We start from the raw sequence: 26,179 nt of genomic DNA, 5'->3' as shown, positions 1-26,179 counted from the left end.
CAAGCCCCTAGCAGAGGGCCCACGGACGGGATGGGGGGCGCCCTGCTCCCCTGGCTCCTGGGGGTCGCCCAGGACACTCCACACTTGACCCCCGCAGAGCAGGGCGCCCCTGCCTGCCCCAGCTCATCCCTGGAGAGGCCTGGCTCGGCGCTGCCTGGGGAAGAAAGAAGACACAGGCCTACGCAGGTTTCTGTACAGGAGTTGGCTTGTACGCTTTAGTAACCGGCAACGGTGCAGGGCCAGGGGAGAAGACTCGGGCGCCTGGGTTGGCGGAAATCTCACCAAGTGTATAAAGAATCTGTGTTTCTCTACAATAACAAAAACCAGAGGCTAGAAGAGCGGCTGTATATACAAAACACGGAGATATTGCTTCGCTTGCAAACGGGTTCCTGACCAGACGGGGGCTTGACGCAGAGGGGCCGGCGGGGCGGGAGCGCTGCGTGCAGAGGCGGCCGAGGGAGGGCTCCTCTGGGCCAGCCGCGCGCTGGCCCCGGCTCCTCGGGCGCCCGGGGCTCTGGGTGGGATGAGGACCCAGCTGGGGCAGGCGGCGCTCCCTGGGTCTGCCGTGGAGCGGGAGAAGCCGGTTCCGTCCACGTGTCGTCCTCACCTGGCGCTGGCTGCCCCGCCAGGCCGCGGGCACAGGGACAGCAGGGGCAGGGGACGGGGCGGTGGGCGGCGGGCGGGCCGGGTCACAGGCCTTGGCAGCACTGCAGCTTGCTGGGCTTCTGTCCGTCGGTGGTGGGCGGCACGCTGATGTCCACTACGTTGTTGCCAGGGGACTCGTCGTGGGCCGCGCGGTCTGCGATTTGCTTCTGTGACACGATGCGGTAAATCTCTGCAGCGGGAGGGGTGGGCGCAAGGCAGATCGCCTGGGTCAGGCCCAGCCCTGCCGCCCACCCTGCCCTGGGCGGCCCCGGGGGGCAGGGCAGCCTCACACTGCACCAGGCAGCCTGGCCTCCTGCTCCTAACTGCTATCAGAGTCAGAGGCCCCTCTTCCCTTCGGAGGACACTTCGGAAGCCACGGGGCTCTGTGCAGCCCAGACAGGGCCGGCCACAGGGCTAGGCCGAGACCACGGGCAGCACGGTCTGACGGGGGGCACCTGCTCCTGGCTTCAGACTGACCCCCAGCCTTTTGTGTGTGGGGGAGGGGCTGGGGCTGAACTCCAGGGCCTTCGACCCTCAGCCGCAGCCCTATTTTATTTTCGTTCTGAACCATCTGGCTGGGTTGCTGAGGCTGGCCTCACGCTGGCAATTCTGTCCCGGCTTCCCGAGGCGAGCCCACCTGTGAGAATGTTCTTGAACGCTTCTTCCACGTTGGTGGAGTCCAGGGCCGAGGTCTCAATGAAGGACAAGTTGTTCTTCTCTGTAAGAGAGTGAGGGCAGAGGTGGGTAAGCCTGGCTCCTCTGCCCCGCCTGGGTCCGAGGTGGGCACAGGTGGGCTCCTCCCAACCCGCAGGGCGCACCTGCGAAGGCCCGGCCCCGAGGTGGGCACAGGCGGGCTCCCCCGCCCCCCAGGGCGTACCTGCGAAGGCCCAGACCCGAGGTGGGCACAGGTGGGCTCACGCTGCCCCCCAGGGCGCACCTGCGAAGGCCCGGGTCCCGAGGTGGGCACAGGCGGGCTCACGCCACCCCGCAGGGCGCACCTGCGAAGACCCGGCCCCGAGGTGGGCACAGACGGGCTTCCCCGCCCCGCAGGGCGCACCTGCGAAGGCCCGGGTCCCGAGGTGGGCACAGGCACCCCCCAGGACGCACCTGCGAAGGCCCGGGCCTCGTCGGTGGGCACGGCCCGCAGGTGGCGCAGGTCGCTCTTGTTGCCCACCAGCATGATGACGATGTTGCTGTCAGCGTGGTCCCGCAGCTCCTTCAGCCAGCGCTCCACGTTCTCGTAGGTCAGGTGCTTGGCAATGTCGTACACCAGCAGCGCGCCCACCGCCCCGCGGTAGTACCTGTGGACAGGCCCCGCGGTGGTACCCGCCAGCCCGCCCTGCGGCCCCGCCCTGCTCCCCAGACTCAGCACAGGGACGTGGGGCTGCAGGAGAGTTTGGGCTGGGGTTAGAGGGCACCAGGCGGTCCTCAACACAGACACGGCAGCAGCGCCGGGCTGGCCGGAGGGCAGGCCCTACCCACACAGGGACGCAGGCCAGGCCTGCGGCGGGAAGGACTGGTGCAGGAGCCCGACGGGCAGCCGGCGTGGGCTGCGGGGGCTTTCTGCGGTACTGGGGTGGAACCCAGGAGCATCGCACTTCTGAGCCACAGCTCAGGCGCTTACTAAGTTGCCGAGGCCCGGTCTCATCCTCCTCATCCGGGATTACAGCTTAGGCCACCACACCTGGCTTGAATGGCTTGAATCCATGGACATTTTACCTCCCAGCTACACTGTCAGCCTATTTATTTATTTATTTTGCAGTACTAGGAATGGAACCCAGGGGCACTCTACCTCCGAGCTACACCCCCAGCCCTATTCTTTAGTCTTTATTTTGAAACAGCGTCTCACTGAGTTGCAAAGGGCCTCACTAAGTAGTAGCTGAGGCTGTTCTGGAACCACGATCCTCCTGTCTCAGCCTCCCGAATGCTGGGACGACAAGCCTGCACTGCCACGCCTGGCTTATTCTTAATCGTGACAGGGTCTCACTAAGTTGCCGAGGCTGTCCTTGAACCTACGAATCCCGTCTCGGGCTCCCAAGCGCTGGGATCCCAGGTGTGGACGGTTCTTTTGAATATTACTTTTCGTCAGGGCTGTGCCGGGCAGGGCTCGGAGCCGCCCACAGCAGGCGGGCACCTGGCACTGCCATGCACCCCGCCCGTGCCAGTTTCATTTGGCCGGGTCTGGCGGGCCCTGCCCTCCCGCCGGGGCTCACGCACGCCGAGGTGATGGCGCGGTAGCGCTCCTGGCCGGCCGTGTCCCAGATCTGCGCCTTGATGGTCTTGCCGTCCACCTGGATGCTGCGCGTGGCGAACTCCACGCCGATGGTGCTCTTGCTCTCCAGGTTGAACTCGTTGCGGGTGAAGCGCGACAGCAGGTTGCTCTTGCCCACGCCCGAGTCCCCGATGAGCACCACTGCGGGCAGCGGGAGGACGGTGAGGCGCGGAGGCCGGCCTCCCACCAGGCCTCCCGGACGCCCCGCGGCCCTGGGTGCTGGAGGGCGTGTGGAGCGCGGGCAGCGCGGAGGCAGGCGGCCACCTGCGGCCCGCGTCCACGGAGCGCAGCCCGCGCCCACTCCTCCCGCGCCTCTGTCTGGGCTGAACTGCCTGCCTCTCGTTCCTCTTTCTTTCCTTCCTTCCTCTTTTCTTTCTTTCTTTTCTTTTCTTTTTTTGGATGTGGCCCTGGGGATTGAACCCAGAGACACGCTACCTCCAAGCTTTAACTCCAACCCTATTTTTATTTTACGTTTTTTGTGGTACTGGAAATTGAACCCATGGTGTGTGTCTGTGCTTTAAAAGGTGGGAAGTGAGAAGCACCCCACGCACACGCCGACTCCCCACTAAGCGCGGCAGCGGAGCCCAGCAACTGAGCAGGACTGCGCTCACAATAAAAAAAATAAAAAGCCGGCGTGGGGGCGCACGCTTGCCATCCCCGCGCTTGGGAGGCTGAGACAGGAGGATTGCACGGGTTCCAAGCCAGCCTCAGCTACTTAGTGAGGCTCTCAGCAACTTAGTGAGACCCTGTTTCCAAATAAAGTATAAAATAGGTCTGGGAGTGTAGTCCGGAGGTAGAAGGGCTTCCAGGAACCCCAGTACCACCAAAAATAAAAAAATAAAATAGGGCTGGGGGGTGTAGCTTGGAGTAGGATGCCGCTGGGTTCCATCCCCAGTTCTGCAAAAATAAATAAAAAATTAAACAACAACAAAAACACAGGGCTGCAGATGTCGCTCCAGGGTGAATGCCCCCGGGGTTTAATCACCAGTGCTTCTGTCCAGAACACACACAGCCTGTGCCCACGAGGGGCACGGGAGCAACCAGGTGGAGGAAGGCGTGGCCACCCTGGCTGGCGGGGAGGCGGCCCCGCCCTCCAGGGCCGGCTCTGGGGAAGGGCCAGGCAGAAGGGCCAGCAGGACAGCGGAGGGGTGTCCTTGGCCAGGGAGTCAGGGTGTGAGCCGGGCGCACGTGCAGACGCTGGAGCCAGGCAGCCGGCTCGCTCCTTTCCAAAGCCCTAGGAGGAGCCGTCCACACCCTCCCTCTGCCCTGCGACCTTGCAACCCGGCAGGACCCCGGCCGCAAGTAGGCCCCAACCTCGCGGGCCAACGCCTCCCACGAGGCGCACAGGCCGACTTGGTGCCCTGAGCTGGTCCGCGCCTGGTCACGGGGCAAACGCGCGCGTGTCCCCAGCCTCCGGTCGTCCAGGCCACCGCATGTCTCGGGGTTGGGGTCAGCACCTGCTCTCCTGAGGTCCCTGCGGCGCTCCCCCCAGCCCAAGGCCTGTTTTACTCACTCACGGCCACAAGAGGGCAGCAGCGGCGCTGTCAGGCTCAGCCTTCCTCCACCCCTCCCTAAGCCCCCCCAGGTCCCCTCCAACTCCCCCCTCCCCACGCCCCCCTCATTTGTGTCCTGCACCTGCCCGGGGGGATGGAACCCAGGGGCATTCCACCTCTGAGCTACACCCCCAGCCCTAGTTTTTATCCTTTATTTTGAACCACGGTCTCGCTGAGTTGCAAAGGGCCTCACTAAGTAGCTGAGGCTGCCCGCAAACCAGGAGGCAATCCTCCTGTCTCGGCCTCCCGAAGGCTGGCTCACAAGCCTGCGCCCCCACGCCCGCTCTTTCTTTTCGGATTTTTACAGAGGCGTGCTAGGCTGAGGAGTGGCTCCTACCTGCTGAGGCACAGAGACCTACCGGTGGGCTTCGGTCTCTTCTGACCCTGCAGTGTCCCTGGCAGCGCCCATCGCCGCCCCGGGCACCCCAAGAGCCCCTGAGTGGAGCATCATGAGGGGGAGAGGCCGGCGAAGCGGGCGCAGGCAGGAGGACCACGGCCGGGCCAGCCTGGGGACCACGGCCGCACCGCCTCAAAATAAAGACAGAGGCCTGGGAGGCAGCTCAGGGAGCGCGCCCGGGGTTCAACCCCAGCCCAAATAAAGGGATGAAACTGGCACAGCTCTCAAGTTCAAGGCCAGCCTCAGCAAGCCAGCAGACCTTCAGCAGCTTGTGTGATAAAACAGGGCCGGGTGGGGCTTGGAGGTAGACTGCCCCGAGGTTCCTCAATCCCCAGTGCGGCAATAAAATAAACACAAAGCTCCTGCTGGGCCTGCCTCATGCATCCTGCGCAGCCCACTTCACAGACAAGGAAACTGAGGCAGGGCCGCTGGGCAGCGGGGCGGAGCCAGGCAGGCTGGCCCTCCTGCGCCCGCCGGGCCGCAACTCACCCAGGTTTTCTTCTTTTTGGTACTGGGGATGGAACCCGGGGGTATTCTACCTCCAAGCTACACCCCCAGCCAAAAAAAAATTTTTTTGTGTGTGTGGTACTGGGGATGGAACCCGGGGGTATTCTACCTCCAAGCTATACCCCAGCCCTATTTTTTTTAATTCCTTATTTTTATGAGAGTCTCATTACTTGCTGAGGCTGTCCTCAAACCTGTGATCCTCCCGTCTCAGCCTCCCAAGTACCAGGTTTCTAAGTGCCACCATGCCTGGCTGTCTGAGCCCGTTTTCTAGATCAGACGTTTCCTCCCTCCTACCTCCAGTCTCTGCCCACCCCAGCACACAGCTCCGGGGTCTCGCTTCTGCCGGGCACGCCTGCCCCTCTCTCCAGCTGCCACCGCTGGGCATCTTGCTCCAGGTGGCCAGCAAACTCCTACTCCTCCTTCAATACCCGAGGTCAGCATCCACCACCTGGCCTGCCCACGGACACGCGATGGGCGCCCAGCACAGGACTGCCAGTTCAGAGGACAGGGAGAGCGGACAGACCTGTGCCATACCATGCCACCAGCTAGCTACCCAATCAGCGCAGGCCACGCGGGCGCTCTGTCCCCAGGCATCACATCCCTGAAAATGGCGCAGGAGGCACAGGCCCTCCCCGCACACTCAGGGACGGACCCTGGCAGGGCCGAGTGGCCAGCCCAATGCCACTCAGCAGGACAAGGCCATCGCTGCTGCCAGGTGGGCGGCAGGAAGGACTGGCAGTGCCAGGCTGAGGCAGAGGCGCAGGAGGGCCGGGCTGGGAAGGAAGGCGCCGTTGTGGGGAGCACCAGGCATCTGTCGTCTTAGAGCATGCAGGGCCCAGGACACGGCGCTTCTAAGTGGTGCCTCACTGGCCGGGAAAGGCCTGGCCAGGACACTTGGCTCACAGGGCCCCGCTAGCTGAAACCAGAGAGCTGGCACCTTTTGGAAGCCATGCGAGACCAGCACCCCAGGGCCTCGGACCAGCCTCGGGCCAGGGTGGGGCCTCCAGGATGAGAACTCTGGCCTCACCAGGGCCAGCAGCTGGGGGCCTCTTGCCTTAGCTAACCCTGGGGACAGGCATCCACCCAACGCCAGGACACTGGCCGGGCCCTTGTCCAAGTGGGGTGCGATGGTTATGTCTGGGTCCCAAAGTAGCAACTAGGGCATCAGGCTTGGGGGCCTGTCAGTAATCTTGGGGGCCTGCCCCGGGCAGCAGGCTTGGGGTCCTGTCAGTAATCTTGGGGGCCTGTCCTGGGCATCAGGCTTGAGGGCCTGTCAGTAATCTTGGGGGCCTGCCCCGGGCAGCAGGCTTGGGGGCCTGTCAGTAATCTTCAGGGCCTGTCCTGGGCAGCAGGCTTGGGGGCCTGTCAGTAATCTTGGGGACCTGTCCCAGGCAGCAGGCTTGGGGCCCTGTCAGTAATCTTGGGGGCCTGTCCTGGGCAGCAGGCTTGAGGGCCTGTCAGTAATCTTGGAGGCCTGTCCTGGGCAGCAGGCTTGAGGGCCTGTCAGTAATCTTGGGGGCCTGTCCTGGGCATCAGGCTTGGGGTCCTGTCAGTAATCTTGGGGGCCTGTCCTGGGCAGCAGGCTTGGGGGCCTGTCAGTAATCCTGGGGGCCTGTCCTGGGCAGCAGGCTTGGGGGCCTTGTCAGTAATCTTGGGGGCCTTTCCTGGGCATCAGGCTTGAGGGCCTGTCAGTAATCTTGGGGGCCTGCCCCGGGCAGCAGGCTTGGGGGCCTGTCAGTAATCTTCAGGGCCTGTCCTGGGCAGCAGGCTTGGGGGCCTGTCAGTAATCTTGGGGACCTGTCCCAGGCAGCAGGCTTGGGGCCCTGTCAGTAATCTTGGGGGCCTGTCCTGGGCAGCAGGCTTGAGGGCCTGTCAGTAATCTTGGAGGCCTGTCCTGGGCAGCAGGCTTGAGGGCCTGTCAGTAATCTTGGGGGCCTGTCCTGGGCATCAGGCTTGGGGTCCTGTCAGTAATCTTGGGGGCCTGTCCTGGGCAGCAGGCTTGGGGGCCTGTCAGTAATCCTGGGGGCCTGTCCTGGGCAGCAGGCTTGGGGGCCTTGTCAGTAATCTTGGGGGCCTGTCCTGGGCGACAGGCTTGGGGGGGCCTTGTCAGTAATCTTGGGGGCCTGTCCTGGGCAGCAGGCTTGGGGGCCTGTCAGTAATCTTGTGGGCCTGTCCTGGGCATCAAGCTTGGGGGGGCCTTGTCAGTAATCTTGTGGGCCTGTCCTGGGCATCAGGCTTGGGGGGGCCTTGTCAGTAATCTTGGGGGCCTGCCCTGGGCAGCAGGCTTGGGGGCCTGTCAGTAATCTTGGGGGCCTGCCAGTAATCTTGGGGGCCTGCCCCGGGCAGCAGGCTTGGGGGCCTGTCAGTAATCTTGTGGGCCTGTCCTGGGCATCAGGCTTGGGGGGGGCCTTGTCAGTAATCTTGGGGGCCTGTCCTGGGCAGCAGGCTTGGGGGCCTGTCAGTAATCTTGTGGGCCTGCCCTGGGCATCAGGCTTGGTGGGGCCTTGTCAGTAATCTTGGGGGCCTGTCCTGGGCATCAGGCTTGGTGGGGCCTTGTCAGTAATCTTGTGGGCCTGTCCTGGGCATCAGGCTTGGGGTCCTGTCAGTAATCTTGTGGGCCTGTCCTGGGCATTAGGCTTGGGGAGGGCCTTGTCAGTAATCTTGTGGGCCTGTCCTGGGCAGCAGGCTTGGGGGGGCCTTGTCAGTAATCTTGTGGGCCTGTCCTGGGCAGCAGGCTTGGGGAGGGCCTTGTCAGTAATCTTGTGGGCCTGTCCTGGGCAGCAGGCTTGGGGGGGCCTTGTCAGTAATCTTGGGGGCCTGCCCTGGGCAGCAGGCTTGGGGGCCTTGTCAGTAATCTTGGGGGCCTGCCAGTAATCTTGGGGGCCTGCCCCGGGCAGCAGGCTTGGGGCCCTGTCAGTAATCTTGGGGGCCTGCCCTGGGCAGCAGGCTTGGGGGCCTTGTCAGTAATCTTGGGGGCCTGCCAGTAATCTTGGGGGCCTGCCCCGGGCAGCAGGCTTGGGGGCCTGTCAGTAATCTTGGGGGCCTGTCCTGGGCAGCAGGCTTGGGGTCCTGCCAGTAATCTTGGGGGCCTGTCAGTAATCTTGTGGGCCTGTCCTGGGCAGCAGGCTTGGGGGCCTGTCAGTAATCTTGTGGGCCTGTCCTGGGCATCAAGCTTGGGGGGGCCTTGTCAGTAATCTTGTGGGCCTGTCCTGGGCATCAGGCTTGGGGGGGCCTTGTCAGTAATCTTGGGGGCCTGCCCTGGGCAGCAGGCTTGGGGGCCTGTCAGTAATCTTGGGGGCCTGTCCTGGGCATCAGGCTTGGGGTCCTGTCAGTAATCTTGGGGGCCTGTCCTGGGCAGCAGGCTTGGGGGCCTGTCAGTAATCTTGGGGGCCTGTCCTGGGCAGCAGGCTTGGGGGGGCCTTGTCAGTAATCTTGGGGGCCTGTCCTGGGCAGCAGGCTTGGGGGCCTGTCAGTAATCTTGTGGGCCTGTCCTGGGCATCAGGCTTGGGGGCCTGTCAGTAATCTTGGGGGCCTGCCAGTAATCTTGGGGGCCTGCCCCGGGCAGCAGGCTTGGGGGCCTGTCAGTAATCTTGGGGGCCTGCCCTGGGCAGCAGGCTTGGGGTCCTGCCAGTAATCTTGTGAGCCTGTCCTGGGCATCAGGCTTGGGGTCCTGTCAGTAATCTTGGGGGCCTGTCCTGGGCAGCAGGTTTGGGGGGGCCTGTCAGTAATCTTGGGGGCCTGTCCTGGGCAGCAGGCTTGGGGGCCTGTCAGTAATCTTGTGGGCCTGTCCTGGGCGACAGGCTTGGGGGGGCCTTGTCAGTAATCTTGGGGGCCTGTCCTGGGCAGCAGGCTTGGGGGCCTGTCAGTAATCTTGTGGGCCTGTCCTGGGCAGCAGGCTTGGGGGCCTGTCAGTAATCTTGTGGGCCTGTCCTGGGCATCAAGCTTGGGGGGGCCTTGTCAGTAATCTTGTGGGCCTGTCCTGGGCATCAGGCTTGGGGGGGCCTTGTCAGTAATCTTGGGGGCCTGCCCTGGGCAGCAGGCTTGGGGGCCTGTCAGTAATCTTGGGGGCCTGCCAGTAATCTTGGGGGCCTGCCCCGGGCAGCAGGCTTGGGGGCCTGTCAGTAATCTTGGGGGCCTGCCCCGGGCATCAGGCTTGGGGAGCCTGTCAGTAATCTTGGGGGCCTGTCCTGGGCAGCAGGCTTGGGGTCCTGCCAGTAATCTTGGGGGCCTGCCCTGGGCAGCAGGCTTGCAGGGCCTGTTGGGGCTGGAGGGCGGGGAGCGTCTCTGGAGCACTGAGCAGAGGAGAGCCATCTGAGACGCCCGCTCCCAGGGGCCGACTCTCTTTCGCTCTCCCCTTGGGCAGGGTGGACTGTGGCCGGCTTCCCACCTGACCCAAGTCCCCACGGGCCAGGCAGGCACTCACTGCCGTGAGCTCCAGGGCCAGGCAAGGGCTCTTGAAGGGCCTTGGTGGCCCCTGGGGACAGGCCGCTCCCGCGGGAGCCCCCTGGGCGTGTCCATCAGAGAAGTCAGGGCTGTACCTCCAGGGGTCACCCCGCAGGCTGGGGTAAAGGCCCCTGCCCAGCAGGATAAAACCTCAGGAGAATAAATGCGAGGCTCTATAATTAGGTACAAATCAACCACCTCACTCCTGGGAAGGGGGAAAGGCTCAGACAGAAAAACAAACAGCTCCCCACCCGTCACGGGAGCCCGCCTGCCACACACACCACGACACACGGCGGGGCGGGCGAGGTGGCGCACGCCTGTAAGCCGGGACTTGGGAGGCGGAGCCCAGAGGACTGCAGGTTCAAAGCCAGCCCCACAAACTGGCCTCATCAAGCAAAGACTCTCATCAACCTAAGGAGACCCTGTTTCGAAATAAAAATAAAAAGCCGGGCGTGGTGGCGCACACTTGTCATCCCAGCATTCGGGAGGCTGAGACCGGAGGATCGCGGTTCGCGGCCAGCCTCAGCTACTTAGTGAGGCCCTGCGCAACTCAGTGAGACCCGGTTTCAAAATAAAGAATAAAAAATAGGGCAGGGGGTGTAGCTCGGAGGTCGAATGCCCCTGGGTTCCATCCCCAGACCTGAAAATAAACAAACAAATAAATAAATAAATAAATAAATATAAAAAATAGGGGTAGGCATGTAGCTTGGAGGTGAATGCTGCTGGGTTCAATCCCTGATACCACAATAAGTAAATATAAATAAATAAATAAGTATATATATATATCTCTGCATATATTTGTTTCCATTTTACACGGACAGAATAGATAAAAGAAAGACCAGAGGGTGTCTTTGGTTGAGGTAAAGTTGTGGGGGGTCTGGTGAGAGGCTTTGAGGGACACGCACCTTTGTGCGCCTGTGTGTGTGTGTGTGTGTGTGTGTGTGGTATGGGGATGGAGCCCAGGAGCATTCTACCTCTAAGCTACGCCCCAGCCCTATTTTATTTTGGTTTTGAAACAGGGTCTCTCTAGGTTGGTGACTCTCACTACTTGGCCTTGAACCTGCGATCCTCCTGTCTCAGCCTCCCAAGTGCTGGATTCCGGGGGTGGGTTCACCCTTTGAGGCTCAGGGAAGGGAGGCCGTGGGGGGCGGACAGGTGCCCAGGCTAGCAGAGGCTTGGCGGGGCTTCCAGGAAGCCGGCTCTGGAGCCCAGTCGCGGGAGCGGCCGCGTTGCCCCTGACCCAGTAACCACTTCTGGGAATGCACATGCAGGAAGGGACCCAAAGGGCAGCACGAGGCCCGGTCGACCGCTCCAAGTGGTTATTTATAACAACAAAAGGTCGAAAATAACAAGCGGGCAGTGACCAGAGGAACCCGCGTGTGGGAAATGGGTGAAAGGCCCTGCCCGGGCCACGCCACGTCGGCTGGTGCCGGGAGCCAGGAGCCCTGCCTTGCAAGGGAAGTGGGGACGGCCACCTGCCACAGGTCCAGGGTCTGGCCCACCGGTCACAGGGGCCCTCAGAGACCTCCGAGCTGCACTGCCTCCGGGTGAGCCCCGGGGCCTGGCACCTGCTAACCCAGAGGCTCACGAGACATGCAGGGTGCCACTGGGGGACTGCATCGCCACCGGAGCCCGCCCTCTCCCTGCCTGGGGCATCTCCCCACACGCTACCCCGGAGGGAGACTTCCGTGCTAGACACCCAGCCAACACGCCAGGTACTGTCAAGACAGCAGGTCAGCCCCGGCCGGCTTCGGATGTACCACGCTGCCCACCTGGTACGGCCAGGCTCCCCCAATGCGGGGAAGATGCCTGCAGCTGGAGAGCCCCCCGCAGAAAGGCAAAGGTGCTTGCAGGCCCAGGAGTCAGCTCTAGACAGCCGCCATCGGCCAGGGCCAGCACACCTTGGCAGAAGGTCCAAGAAGCCAGGGAGCCCTGAACGATTCGGCCGAGAAGGGAAGGCTACTGGGAGACGCACCACACACGGCCGCCTCACCCGCCTCCCGCCGTGCTCCCAGAGCCCAGACGCTCAGGCCGGGGAGAGCTGCGCCAGGCAGGGCCCTGAGCCATCGGCCCACGTGTGTTGGGGGAGGAGGCCTGAAAACCCCACTCCCGGATCCAGGCTGCAAGCCCCGAAACGTGCTCCCTAAGTGGGAAAGCCCACAGCTGGCCTGGGTCGCATCCCACACAACCCCATGGCGTCTCGCAGCCTCGGGTTCCTAGTCTGTAAAGCAAGGCTGGGTTATACTGACCTCACAGGGTGGCACGCAGGATTTAAGTGCGTCCACAAGAGCCCGCCACGGTGATGCACACCTGTAATCCCAGTACTGGGGAGGTAAGACAGGAGGACTGCAGGTTCGAGGTCAACTTCTGCAATCTATGAGACCCTCTTTCAAACTAAAACATTTTTTAAAAGCCAGGGTGCATATTTCAGTCGAAGAATGCCCCTGGGTTCCATCGCTAGTACTACACCCCCCAAAAAAAAAAAAACATTAAGTAAAATCTGTTCACGAGTGTAAAGTGCTTGGAAAAGTGCAGGTACAAGAGCTGCAAGTTGAGACGGAACGAGTGCAGCACACACAGGTACCCCGCCACTGTATCCCGCTCCCATCCTCCCGGCCGACGAAGACCCGCCCCCAGCGTCCGCCCCACCCCTTCCGGGCTCCGCCCCCAGGAGCAGCTCCCAATCAGGCCTAACCACGAGAGAGACCCGCCCCGTCCCACCCGCCGCGCGGACACGCCCATCACAGCATGGCCCCGCCCCCGGCCCCGCCCCCGCCCGCTCGCGCTTTCTACCTAGCCCGGCCCGCCAAATCCGGCGCGCCCCGCCCCCTCCAAAGGCCCCGCCCCCAACGGCCTCGCCCACTCGGGGCCCCACCCCCTCTGGGCCCCGGCCCCGCCCCGGAGCATCCCCGGCCCCCAAATCTCCTTCGGCCTCCGGATCCTCGAAGCTCGCCCTCCGCGCCGAAGCTGAGGGGGCCCGGCCTGCCGCAGCCTTCCCGGCTACCCGACCCGCCGGCCCCCAGCCCGGGCTGCAGCCGGGGCCCAGGGCCCGGAGCGGGCCTCGGCCCGCCTGCCCGCCGCCGCGCCCCTCCCGTGTGTGCCCCGCCGGTCACACCTTTGAATAGGTAGTCGTACTCGTCGTCCCGGGTCCCCATTGTCCTGGCGCTTCCGGCGGGATCGGCGACTCCGCAGCCCCACCACAAACACCCGACGGGGGCGGAGCCGGCGCCGCGCAGAGCGGCGGCACGGTGACCAATCAGCAGCGAGATCCAGAGAGACCGGCACCCAGCGCAACCAATCAGAGGTGAGAGCAGAGCCCCGGAGGTGGGTGCCTCCTGGGGTCCGCCCTCCTTGCCCTCGGTCTCCTAGAGAAAGGCGGAAGGAATGCGGACCTTTCTGAACTGACAGCCACAGCAGCCTATCAGAAGCACGCTCAGGAGGGCGGAGCGGAAGACTGGAAGAATGAAAGAGATTGACGGAATGAACAGCCAATGAGGGGTTGGACTCAGACCCAATCGGAGTACCAGACAACCGGTCCAGGAAGGGAAATGGGGCTACGTCCAGGTGCTGTTACGCTGCCTAACGTCCCGATGACGTCATAGGTCAGTGCTCAGGGAGCTGACCGCCTGAGAACATGCCCGAGGCCTCTGCGTTGGGGTCTCCTCCCTCGACTTCACTTTCCAGCTTTCTCCTCTGTTGCTCGGTTTCCTGCGCTGAAGGAGCCCGCCTACGGCATCTTTGGAGGATGCATGGATCGTTTTCCCCAAACACATCCACCTTCTGCCGTGAAGTCTTCATTTAAGGGCATGGTGGCACACGCCTGTCATACCAGCGTTTAGAGGCTGAGACTTGAGGACTGCGGTTCGCGGACGGCCTCAGCTACTTCGCGAGGCCCTCTGCAACTCTGAGACCTTGTTTCAAAATAAACATAAATAATAGTAATAAAAATAGGGCTGCGGGTGTAGCCCGGAGGTAGAATGCCCCTGGCTTTCACCCTCAGTACCGCAAAAATAAAAAATAAAATAGGGTTAGAGGTGTAGTTCAGAAGTGGAACACCCCTGGATTCAGTCCCCAGTGCCCCCCAAAGTTTTATTTTGTGTGTCTGTGGTACCTGGGATTGAAGGCAGAGGGTTGCCTCTCAAGTCCACCGCAGCCCTCTTTGTTCTGAGTCGGGCCTGTCTCCGTCGCTGGCAGCCTCGCTGAGGTGCGGAGTGAGGCTGGCCTCCCACCCGCTGCCACCTCGGCCGGGACTGCGGCTGCGGGCGCGGCTGGGCTGACTTTGGCGACCTCTGTCCTGCGACCAAAACGCGTCTCCTGCTCACCTGTGCTGGGCTGGATGAGCAACAGCCCCAGGTATTCTGTGAGATCTCATGACGTCCCAGCCGGCCTCCCAGATCTTTTACACGGGGCCTTTCGTCGGATCGATAGATGCCTCTTTGAGGACAGTCAACAGTACTGAAGGTGGTTTTGAAAGAGTTATGAATTCCTCAGCACCTTGGGACCAGCAGGCCTGGCTGAGGAGTAAAGGGCTGGAGAATTTTATTCTTTGAGGGTCTGTTTGAGCCCAGGAGAATTTTATCTACACCCTCAATCTTATATATTATTTTAAAAAAAATTTTTTTTTGCAGTACTGGGGATGGAACCCAGAGGCATTTGACCTCCGAGCTACACCCCCAGCCCTATTTTTTAATTCTTTACTTATAAACAGGGTCTCACTGAGTTGCAGAGGGCCTCACTAAGTAGCTGAGGCTGTCCTCGAACCGTGATCCCCCGGTCCCAGCCTCCCGCATGCTGGGATGACAAGCGTGTGCCACCACGCCCGGCTTATATATTTTTGTTTGTTTGTTTGTTTATTTGGAAACAGGGTCTTGCCAGGTCACCGAGCATCTCACCATGTTGCTGAGGCTGGCTTCGAACCTGAGATCCTCCCGTCTCAGCCTCCCAAGTACTGAGTTGCGAGTGTGCACCACCAAGCCCTGCTCAGGCTCCCGTGTTAAAGAAACATTTCCCTTGTTCTTCCTTTACGCCTTATTTCTCTATTTTTTTTTTTTTATTTCTTCAGTCCTACCTCAGTAAGAACATCTATGCTCTGTGCTCTCAGCAAATTTTTAGCATGATATAGGATAGAAAAAATAAAAGAAATAGGTAGAATGTATAACTTTAAAAGCCTGGCAGCCATGTATGGTAGTGCAAGCTTACGGGAGGCTGAGACGGGAGGACCGCGGTTCGAGGACAGCCTCAGCTACTCAGTGAGGCCCTCTGCGTTTCAAAATAAAAAATAGAAAATCAGGCTGGGGTGTAGTTCAGACGTAGAATGCCCCTGGGTTCCATCACCAATACTAAAAAAAAGAAGAAAGCCAGCCAGCCTGCCAGCCTGCCAGCCTGCCAGCCTGGTGCTACAGATCTTCCTACTTTACTCCCGAGCCGGAGCCAGTTCTCTACCTGGTCTGTCTCCCAGGTTCCCGGGAGCTGTGAGTCTGGGTGCTAACCCAGGAAGGAAAGCCCCAACTCCCCTAAGTCCTGGTAACAGGACCGAGAGGGTATCTGCAGAGGCCTGTCGTTCATTCGGGGACTTCCCAGCTTATCTCTTGCGGGAATGAAGACCACAGCAAGCATGGCGCGGCGGCACACACTTGTCATCCCAGTACTTGGGAGGCTGAGACCGGAGGATCCCGGGTTCGCGGCCAGCCTCGGCTACTGAGTGAGGCCCTCTGCAGCTGCAAGAAAGAATAAAAATGAAAATGAAAAGGGCCGGGGGCGTGCTCAGGGACGGAATGCCAGAGGTTCAAGCTCCAGTACCCCCAAAATAAACAAATGCACCAAGGGCCTGAGCCCCCAACGCATGCCTCAGCCCGGAGGTGACCACATCCTTCTTCGAACACGCGTGCGTCACTTTCTGAAAGGAATCTCCGTCTACGTCTCCGAGCCGAAGCTTTTTGCCCTCCCGTGAGCCGCTGGGAGTGCTTCTGGGCCTCCCGGAACCAGCACCTCTCCGTGACGGCTGTCCCTTCCGATATTACTGACTATAATGTCTGCCTGACTCCCTCCCTCCCTCCCTCCTTATTTATTTATTTAAATTTATTTATTTTAGAGCCTGGCGTGGTGACGCACACTTGTAATCCCCGCGCTTGGGAGGCTGAGACAGGAGGATCGCGCAGGTTCAAAGCCAGCCTCAGCTACTTAGTGAGGCTCTCAGCAACTCAGTGAGACCCTGTTTCCAAATAAGTATAAACTAGGTCTGGGAGTATAGCCTGGAGGTAGAAAGCCCCTGGGCTCCACCCCCAGTACCGCAAAAATAGAATAAATTAAAAATAAATAAATAAATAAATATATTGTGGCGTGTCTTATTTTCCAGGGTCTCTACTCTCTGACGTAGTGTGTTATAGTTCTGTCCCTTCTTTCTACCTTTGTAATAATACATTTTGCTTAAACTCACAAAAAATAAATTATTTATTGTGGTCCTGGGGATGGAACCCAGGGGCATTCTACCTCCGAGCGGCACCCCCAGCCCTGTTTTATTTTTATCTGGAAACAGGGTCTCGCTAAATTGATGAGTCTCACTACTTGCTGAGGCTGGCCTCGAACCTGTGACCCTCCCGTCTCAGCCTCCCAAGTGCTGGGATGACAGGTGTGCAGTGTGCCCAGCCTGCAACGCCTTCTCCATTCTTCTGTTCAGGTCCTGTCTCCTGTCAACAAGATGTCACCCAGGAGACAATGGACTGTACCGGTCTCCAGCCCAGCGGTACGACCGTGCTGGGTAACGCATGTGTTCAGTGACCGATGCTCTGACCGCAGAGCTCACGTGCTAGTTTCAAAACAGCTCCAATCACTGCTGCTGCCGTCGCATCCCTGAAGAGCCCACCCGGCTTCCCAGCCAAGAATGTGGCCTTTTCCCCAACATGGCAGCACAGGCCTGTAATCCCTAGACTGGGAGGCTGAGACAGGAGGATCGCTGGCTGGCTCGAGGCCAGCCTTGACAACCTTGTTTTGAGTAACTTAGATCGTGTTTTATTTTTATTTATTTATTTATTTATTTATTTATTTTTGGTGGTACTGGGGTTCCTGGAAACCCTTCTACCTCCGGGCTACACTCCCAGACCTATTTTTACATTTTTATTTGGAAACAGGGTCTCCTAAGCCAGCGCGCGCGGCTGGCTTCGAACCTGCGCGATCCTCCTGTCTCTGCCTCCCAAGCGCGGGGATTACAAGCGCGCGCCACCACGCCAGGCTAATTTTTTATTTTTTATTTATTTATTTTTTTTACTAGGGATGAAACCCAGGGGCATTCTACCTCCGAGCTACACCTCCAGCCCTATTTTTTATTCTTTATTTGGAAACAGGGTCTCACTGAATTGCAAAGGGCCTCACTAAGTACCTGAGGCTGTCCGCGAACTGCAATCCTCTGGTCTCAGCCTCCTGGTCTCAGCCTCCCGAGTGCTGGATGACAAGTGTGTGCCAGCACTCCAGGCTTGTTTTTAGTGGTTCTGGGATGGAACCCGGGGCTTCAGGCACGCCCTGCCACTGAGCTCCACCCCAGCCTGCAAGCTACACCGAACGTTTGAGCTTTGATTGTCAGCTACGCTAGATGCACTAACCTGTTTATGGCAGATGAATTGGTTTTCCAGATTTGGTACAGACACGTTTATATTTTTTAAAAACTAGGTGGAGGGCCCAGCGCGGTGGTGCACACTTGTAATCCTAGCACCTGGGAGGCTGAGACAGGAGGATCCCAGGTTCAAGGACAGCCTTGAACCTGTAATGAGACTGTAATGAAACCTGTAATTACAACCTTGAGTTTGTAATGAGACTTTCATCAACTCAGCAAGGCTTTGTTTCCCAATAAAAATAAAACAGAGTGGGGCTGTAGCTCGAAATTAGAACGCCCTTGGGTTCAATCCTCATTATCACAAAAAATAAAAAATAAAACTGGGTTGATAAGTCCCAATAAGTCTGAGACTGCGCTGCTTGACCTCTGTGTCTGGCTTAATTATTAATAGCGACCCATTTCACTCCCAACAGTGGCCCAATTTGGCCCACGAGTTCTAGGTCACCTTATCTGTACTGGGAGGGGTTGTGACAGGTAGCTCAGGGAAGAGAAAGATCGTTCTGTTCACCAGTGCGTGCCAGGTACCCCTGAGGCCTTGGCACGTAACAGTTGCCCAATAAATACTGGCTGAATCTCCATCTCTGGTATTTATATGTTTTTGTGGGGTTTTTTGTGGGTCTGGGGATGGAACCCAGGGGCATCTTGCCTCCAAACTACACCCCCTGCCCTTTTTTTTATTCTTTATTTTGAAACAGGGTCTAAGTTGCAGAGGGCCTAGGTAGCTGAGGCTGTCTTCGAACTGCGATCCTCCCATCTCAGCCTCCCGAATGCTGGGTTACAAGCAAGGTCTCGCTAAATTGCAAAGGGCCCCACTAAGTAGCTGAGGCTGGCCGCGAACCTGCGATTTTCCTGTCTCAGCCTCCCAAGTACTGGGATGAGAAGCGTCCGCCACTACACTCAGCCAGCCTCAGCCATTTAGTGAGACTCTCATCAACCTAGTAAGACCCTGTTTGAAAATAAAAATAAAATAGGGCTGGGGGTAGCTCAGAGATAGCCCCTGAGTTCAATCCCCAGCACCACAAAAAAAGTAAAAAGTAAAACAAGGGAGAGCCACGTCACGAGGTAATAAGCCGAGGACACAGAAGTCGGTGCTGGAGTGGGGGGGCCGTCCAGGCCTGCTCCCCGGGGACCTGGGCCACGCGCTCCATCCTGGGAACCTGTTTGTGTGGACTTTGAAGCGGACGGTGTTTGAAAACAAACCAGAGGACAAAGAAGTACCAAATGTTCTGAGCTTGTTTTTATTCCAAGAATTCACGAGTCCGCCGGGACGCCAGCACGGGCTCCAGCCGTAGCACCACACACAACAGCACCCTGAGGCCCCTGGGGCCCCGCCAGTCCACGTGGCCGAGTCCGCCGTCCAGGGCCGGACTGGCCGGCCCGACTTGGTCCCTTTGTCCACCCTGTGTCCGCCCTCCGCTCCTCGGGCGGGCGACGGGCGACACTGACGTTCCTCGACCCCACACTCCCGGGTCTCCCCGGAGGGCCGCGCGCCGCGCCCACCTCCGCTGGGCTCCCCTCCCGGGAGGGCGGCAGGTGCTGCCCCGGCACCACCGGGGCCGCTGTCCTCAGCCACTTCTCCTCCACGAAGCTCCTCCCGCCCGGCAGAGCACAGCCAGGGCGCCGACCACAGCAAAGTCACAGAGCTCTCCAGGCCTGGGACCAGGCCTCAGCGCGAGGCTAGGAGGCTGCGGCGGCCTCTCTGGGCTGGATCAGCATGGTGGTGGCCTGCAGGGGGTAGTAGCGGCCCCTCCAGGTCTTCCAGAAGATTCCTTTCTTACGCTGCTGCCGCTGGCGCGGGATGGAGCGGAAGTACTGGCCGTTGAGGTTGGAGTGGCCGCAGGTGCCGAACCACCAGCCCCCTGTGGGCAGAGGAGGGGCGTCAGGCCGGCCACGTGCAGATGGGTGGGTGGGCGACGCGGGCGTGGGAACCCAGGGGCATTCTACATCCGAGCTGCACCCCCAGCCCTACTTTTTTATTCTTTATTTTGAAGCAGGGTCTCACTGAGTTGCAGAGGGCCTCACTGAGCGAGGCTATCTGCGAACCGTGATCGTCCTGCCTCAGCCTCCCAAATGCTCGGCTTACAAGCGTGCACTTTGAGGATGGGAAACTGGGGCTGTTGGGGCCAAGTCAGTGAGCTCGGCAGGGCACCCAGCCAGGAAGGAGGAGGCTTGGGTCGGGCGGCAGGGCGGTGGGCCCAGCCCGCTCACCCGAGAGGCTCTTGGCGCAGTTGAGGTCCCCGCGGAGGTCGTGGTCCTGGTCCCAGGTGGAGAAGGGCAGGGAGAGGCCGTCGGGCGTCAGGGTGCTGGCGCCCAGCTTGCTGGCCACGGGCGCGGTGAGCTGCAGGCTGTAGGCCGTGTCCTCGCCGCCCAGCCGCATGGGGAACTGCAGCGACTCGGCGTGGCCGTCCCAGTCCTGGAGCTGCACGGCCAGGCGGCTGCCGCCATCCCCGGTAATGCTGTGCACCTTCTCCAGCCCCAGCCAGAACTCGCCTGCAAGAAGCCCGCGTGAGGCCGCGCTCCACTCCAGCTCCACCCCGCCGCCTGCCTGCGCAGCCCCACCGCCACGACGCCCACCTTGGGGGTCGCCGAAGCCCGTCTTGTAGGCCTCCCACGGCTGATTGAAGTCCACCGAGCCGTCCTGGCGCCTCTGAATCACCGTCCAGCCCCCGTCTGCGCGGAAAGGGACCCGTTAGCAGGAGCGCCAAGTCCAGAGAGGGCGAGTCTCCCCTCACTCATGGCAGGGGAGGAGGGGCGGCGGCGGTGAGGGTGAGGGTCTGGTACAGAGCGTTAGTGCTTCCTGTCGTGGCGGTGTTCGCCGCTGAGTTACACCTCCTCCTACCCTGCTTATTTTTTCCTTCCTTCCTTCCTTCCTTCTCTTTCTTGCTCTTTCTCCCTGCAATACTGGGGATGGAACCCAGGGGCATTCTACCCCCGAGGTACACCCCCAGCACTATTTTTTTTTTTTTTTTTGTGGTACTGGGGATGGAACCCAGGGGCTTTTCTACCTCTGGGCTATACTCCCAGACCGATTTTATACTTTATTTGGAAACAGGGTCTAAGTAGCTGAGGCTGGCATTGAACCTGTGCGATCCTTCTGTCTCAGCCTCCCAAGCACTGGGATTACAAGCGTGAGCCACCACGCCCGGCCTAGCCCTATTTTTTATTCTTTATTTTGAAACAGAGCCTCACTAAGTTGCAAAGGGCTTCACTAAGTAACTGAGGCTGGCTGTGAACCGTGGTCTTCCTGTGTCTCAGCCTCCTGAATGCTGGGACTGCCAGTGTGCGCCACCATGCCCAGCTCCAGGACTACATTTTAGAGAAAGACTTTGCGCGGCAAGAGGGCTCCCTGCTGGGCTGCACCTCCTACCTGAGGTCATCTTGCAGTTGACCAGGAACGGCGAGGACCCTGGAGGCTGGATCTGGAACAGTCCGCTCTGCCGCTCCCCCTCTTCGAAGAGCTCCTGGCAATCCCGGGGCAGCCCTGGGGGATGACGAGAGGGAGGCAGTGAGGCCAAAGAAACCTTGGGGCCTCAAGAGACAGGGACGCTTGGGCTGGGCTGTGGTGACAAGGAGGTGCGGGGCGACCCGGGCCTCTTCACTGTCCCCTGTCTAAGCTCTTCCATGGCTCCCTATGGCCTTCTTCCGTGCGGTCTGCAAGGCAGTCTGCATCCATTCTTGCCCTCCTCATGCTGCGCTCCCTTCTCTGCCGCACCAGTGTGTGTGTGTGTGTGTGTGTGTGTGTGTGTGTGTGTGTGCAGTACTGGGGGCGGAACCCAGGGCATTCTATCTCTGAGCTACACCCCCAGCCCTATATTTTTATTCTTTCTTTGGAAACAGGGTCTCACTGAGTTGCAAAGGGCCTCACTAAGTAGCTGAGGCTGTCCGCGAACTGCGATCCTCTGGTCTCAGCCTCCTGGTCTCAGCCTTCCGCGTGCTGGGATGACAAGTGTGTGCCAGCACTCCAGGCTTGTTTTTAGTGGTTCTGGGATGGAACCTCGGTCCTCCTGTCTCAGCCTCCCGAATGCTGCCTCGGGCTGGCCTCCAGCCTGCGGCCCTTCTGGCCTCCCAGCACGGAGGGTCTTCCCTGCGCCCACCGCCTTCCTTTCACCCTGGGGCTCCCCAAGGTGGGCTCGCGCCGCTGGTCCCTCCGAGCGCTTTGTGCGTCTCTCTGGGTCCGGCTCCTGCCAGGTGCTCCTGCCAGGATGCACCTCCCCACCCCTGCGCTCTCAGGGTCTCCGCAGCGAGGGGGACCGGGAACAGTAGGTGCTCACTGAGGACTCAGGGATGGGGCTGCTGATGCTGCCGCCCTGGCTCTGCCGCTTCCCAGCTATAGATTGGCAGGGTGAGGGAGGGCCAGAGAAGAACATGGCCTTGGCCCTGGGGAGCCCTGGCTGTGGCCAGGAAAGTAGGGGAAAGGTTGCGGGGGAGGGGCAGCTTGGGTGTCCACTGCAGAAGGCCAGGGCACTTCCCGGCCCTCGGGCAGCTCCCCTTCCCCCTACTTTGCTCTCACCCAATCAGGACGGGCACCTGGCCAAACCACCAATGTGGTCTCCATTAAGCCAGCTGTTTGTCTGCCCGGCTCTGAACTTTCCCCTACTTGGCGGGCTGAGCCTGGGAGCCCCAAAGCCACCCAACATACCCTGCTTCTCCTCCACCACAGATTCCAGCCTGGGCCTGTGTCCTCTGGCCTCAGAAGCCCCTCCTGCCAGCCAGGTGCGCAGGACTGGGGAGGCTGAGACCGGAGGATGGCAGCTGGAGGTGAGCCTCAGCAACTGAGCGAGACCCTGCTTCAAACTAAAAAGTCAAGCAGGCCAGGTGTGTGGTCCACACGCGTCAGCCCAGTACTGGGGAGGCTGAGACTGAAAGCAGGCTGGAAGCCAGCCTCAGCAACTTAGCGAGGCTCACAGAAGCTTATTGACCTCGTGTCAATAGAAAGGGCTGGAGTATAGCTCGGAGGCAGATCACCCCTGGTTCCATCCTTAGCACCCCCCCCCAAAAAAAAAACCTCGAGTGGGTGTGATGGCATGCGCTTGTAGTCCCAGCATTCAGGAGGCTGAGACAGGAGGATCAGGGTTCACAGACAGCCTCAGCTACTCAGTGAGGCCCTCTGCAACTCAGTGAGACCCGGTTTCAAAATAAAGAATAAAGCCGGAGGCCGGGCATGGTGGCACAAGCTTGTAATCCCCGCGCTTGAGAGGCGGAGACAGGAGGATTGCGCTGGCTTAAGAGACCCTGTTTCCAAATAAAAATATAAAAAAAAGTAGGTGTCTGGGAGTGTAGCCCGAAGGTAGAAGGGTTTCCAGGAACCCCAGTACCACCAAAAAAAAAAAAAAAAAAAAAAAGAATAAAGCCGGGCGTGGGGGCGCACACTTGTAATCCCAGCATTTGGGAGGGTGAGAAGGGAGGACCCCAGTCGAGGCCAGCCTCAGTACTCAGGCCCTTTGCAACTCAGTGAGTCCCTGTTTCAAACTAAAGAATAAAAAATAGGGCTCGGGGTGTAGCTCTGAGGTAGAATGCTCCTGGGTTCCATCTCCAGTACCACAAAAAATTAAATAAAGAATAAAAAAATAGGGCTGGGGGAGCATAGCTTGGAGGTAGAACGCCCCTGAGTTCCATCTCCAGACTGCAAAAAAAGAGAAAAAAAAAATAGAAAGGGCTGGGGGTGTAGCTTGGAGGTAGAACGCCCCTGGGTTCCACCCCCAGTAGGACAAAAATAAATAAATAAGCCAGGAGGGGGATTCAAGGGCACACTGGGACCCCTGCCTGGTGGGGGAAGGGGGAGGAGCCCGGGGAGCACGGAGCCCTCAGGACCTGAGGCTGGAAGCCAGCCCGCAGCCCGAGGGTGCAAAGCAGGAATCTGAACCTTCACCCAGTTGGCTGTGCACAGCCGCAGATGCGGGCAGCGTGACAGCCTGGCTGTGAACTTCGAAAGCCGGGAGCCTGCGGCCGACACACATACAGTGGGACACAGGAGGATCCTTGGAAGGCGTACAGCACAGGCCGAGAGCTCAGGACGGCGGGGAAAGCTGCACGGTGTGCCCGTGCATGCGCGCGCCTCGGGCAGAAGAGGCAAGAGGGACCAGGCGCCCTGGCTTGGCAAGAGAGAAGCTGCGAATGTCTGAGCCGGGCGTGGTGGCGCACACCTGGATTCCCAGCACCTGGGAGACTGAGACGGGGTGACAGGTTTGAGGACAGCCTCGGCCACTTAGTGAGGCCCTCAGGATCTTAGATCCTGTTTCACAGTAAAAACCCGGAGCCTGGCGTGGTGGCGCACGCTTGTCATCCCCGCACTTGGGAGGCTGAGACAGGAGGACCGCGGTTCGCGGCCAGCCTCAGCTCCTTAGTGAGGCCCTCTGCAACTCAGTGAGACCCTGCTTCAAAATAAAGAATAAAAAGTAGGGCAGGGGTGTAGCTCAGAGGTAGAATGCCCCTGGATTCCATCCCTAGTACTGCAAAATAGATTAAAAAAAATTAATAATTGGGTTGGGTAGAGCTCAGGGGTAGAATCTCTAGGCTCAATACCCCCAAGTGATCTTGGGATAGCCAACCCAGAGCCCCCCCACCGCTCCTCCATCCTTCACAGCCCCCCAGTGGGCTCTAAGACGCCCCCATCGCCCTGCACCGAGAAGCTGCGGCCTCAGCTCATGGTGGGTTTTCTGTGTGTCTGTGGGTTTTTTTTTTTTTTTTTTTTGGTACTGGGGATTGAACCCAAGGCATTCTATCTCTGAGCTACACCCCCAGCCCTTTTTATTTGAAACAGGGTCTTACTACTTTGCACAGGCTCTAAGTGACTGAGGCTGTCTGCAAACCTAAGATCCTCCTGTCTTAGCCCAAGCCCTATTTATTTTTGTGGTCCTGGGGATTGAACGCTGTAACCTACCTCTGAGCTATACTTCCAGTTCTATTTTACTTTATTATTTTTTGCGTACTGGGTATGGAACCCAGGGACATTCTTCCTCCGAGCTACACTCCCAGCCCTATTTTTTTTGTTTTATTCTTTATTTTGAAACAGTGTCTCACTAAGTTGCAGAGGACCTCACTGAGTCGCTGAGTTCCACCACGAACCTGCAACCCTCCCGTCTCAGCCTCCCAAATACTGGGATCACAGGTGTGCGCCACCACGCCTGGCTTATTTTACGTTTGAAACAGACTCTCCCTCAGTTGCTGAGGGCCTGAGTTGCGGGGGCTGGCCTCGAGCCCGCGGTCCTCCTGTCTCGGCCTCCTAAGGACGACTGGGATGCAGCTCCTAACTCCTGCGGAGCTGGTGGCCAGGGATATGGGGAGGTCCCTCGGGCTTGCCGGGGAGCGGGGTGGGCAGGGTCTCAGCCCTTCACCAGCGCCTCGGAAGCCTGGCCGGGCTCAGCGGGGCTTGGCAGGGGGCAGGGCGGCAAGGGAGGGGCAGGCCGGCCGAGGCCCAGGCACTCACTGTGCAGGCGGGAGGCGTTGTGGGCCGCACTGTCGGGCGGCGGGGCCGTCTCGGGCAGCGCCTCTCCTCGGGTGGACTCGGCCTCGGCCTCCTCCTCCTCCGGGGTCAGGAGGCCCACCTGGCGGGGCGGCAGGGGCGTGAGCCGGCCTGCGCGGCCCCGCCCGCCCCGCGCCTCCCGCCGACCGCGCCCGGGCAGGCCCCGCACCTGGGCCTGCAGCTGCCGCAGGCGCAGGCGCTGCTTCTCCAGGTGGCGCTGCTGCTGGGCCACCTTGTGGACCAGCTGCTGGATCCGGCCGTGCTGCGCCTTGAGCTGCACCTGCAACCCGCGGAGCGTCTCGGGGGCCGGCGCGGCGCCGGGGCCGGGGGCCGTCGAGGGCGCGGCGCCCCGGCAGGCGGCCCCGCAGGCGGCCAGGCGGCGCTCCAGCGCGCCCAGCCGGCCTTGGGTGCGCTCCACGTGCTCGCGGAGCCCGTGGCCGAGCTGCAGCAGCCCGTGGGCCAGCACGTTCACCTCGTCCCAGGACGCGAAGCGCCGCGGCTCGGGGGGCGCGGGCCGGCCCTGCGCGCTCAGCAGCCCCGCCGTGGCGGCGCACAGCACCAGGGCGGCGCCCGCCGTCGGGGCGCAGCGCATGTTCGGGGCGTCGGGGCGGTGGCGGGCGGCGGGGCGCGGGATCCGCTCGGCTCTTTCCGGCGGCCGTCGACGCCCCTTTTATAGCCCGGGCGGTGGGCGGGGCGTGGGCGTGGCGTGGGCGTGGCGTGGGCGGGGCCGGGCGCTGCCCGAGGTGCTCCGGCCTCCGCCGCCGCGGGCCCCGTCTGGCCTCGCCCTGCGAAGCGTGGCGGACGTGACTTCCCCGGGCCTGCCCGGCGTCCCTCCCCGCCGTGTCCAGTGGGGCAAAGGGCGCCGGAGTCCACAGGGGCTGGGCGGCACGCGGGGACCCCTCCACGTTCGCAGGTGCGCCCGCGTGCCGCAGAGAGCCCTCCTTGGCGCGCTGGACACAACCCAGGGCGCGCCTGGACCTCCTAACCTCCAGGGGGGCTCCTGGGCCTCCAGTTCCCAGACCAGGCTGCCCCCAACCCAGAAATGCCTCAGGGCCCCCGACCCCTCCCGCACGAGGGCTGGTCATCGTCGCTGTGTTGGGGGGGGGGTTCGTTCTTGTTTTTATTGCCCGGTTCTCCCCTCGCCGCAGCACCTCCCGGGTGCCAGCGCCCAGAGGGGCAGGGGGTGCGCGCCAGGGAGGAGCATCGCCCCTGCTGCCCACCTCACCCCGCCAGGTCTCCCACCCCCTGCTGGGGACGAAAGCCAGGGACATTGACCTCCCAGCGACACCCCTAC

General features: G+C 60.7%; 2 protein-coding genes across 2 annotated transcripts; both read right to left on the bottom strand.

Moving 5' to 3' along the window:
• Nucleotides 1-689: 689 nt before the first annotated feature.
• RAB11B (RAB11B, member RAS oncogene family) lies at nucleotides 690-12,972 on the bottom strand (the record flags this gene model as incomplete). Its single annotated transcript, XM_080715135.1, has 5 exons — nucleotides 690-835; nucleotides 1,283-1,363; nucleotides 1,753-1,946; nucleotides 2,863-3,058; nucleotides 12,933-12,972. 5 exons carry the CDS (start codon nucleotides 12,970-12,972, stop codon nucleotides 690-692), a joined length of 657 nt encoding a protein of 218 aa, XP_080571261.1.
• Nucleotides 12,973-19,100: 6,128 nt separating this feature from the next.
• On the bottom strand, nucleotides 19,101-25,477 carry ANGPTL4 (angiopoietin like 4; the record flags this gene model as incomplete). The annotated part of the gene is made up of 5 exons (XM_080715458.1): nucleotides 19,101-19,282; nucleotides 19,632-19,913; nucleotides 19,998-20,093; nucleotides 20,791-20,904; nucleotides 24,850-25,477. 5 exons carry the CDS (start codon nucleotides 25,475-25,477, stop codon nucleotides 19,101-19,103), a joined length of 1,302 nt encoding a protein of 433 aa, XP_080571584.1.
• Between the last annotated feature and the right edge of the window lie 702 nt (nucleotides 25,478-26,179).

The sequence above is a fragment of the Muscardinus avellanarius genome, assembly GCF_963383645.1.
Source record: "Muscardinus avellanarius genome assembly, chromosome: 18".
Lineage (NCBI taxonomy): Eukaryota > Metazoa > Chordata > Mammalia > Rodentia > Gliridae > Muscardinus > Muscardinus avellanarius.
The sequence above is the reverse complement of the archived record's forward strand: the minus strand, read 5'-3'. Positions and strand labels throughout refer to the sequence as shown.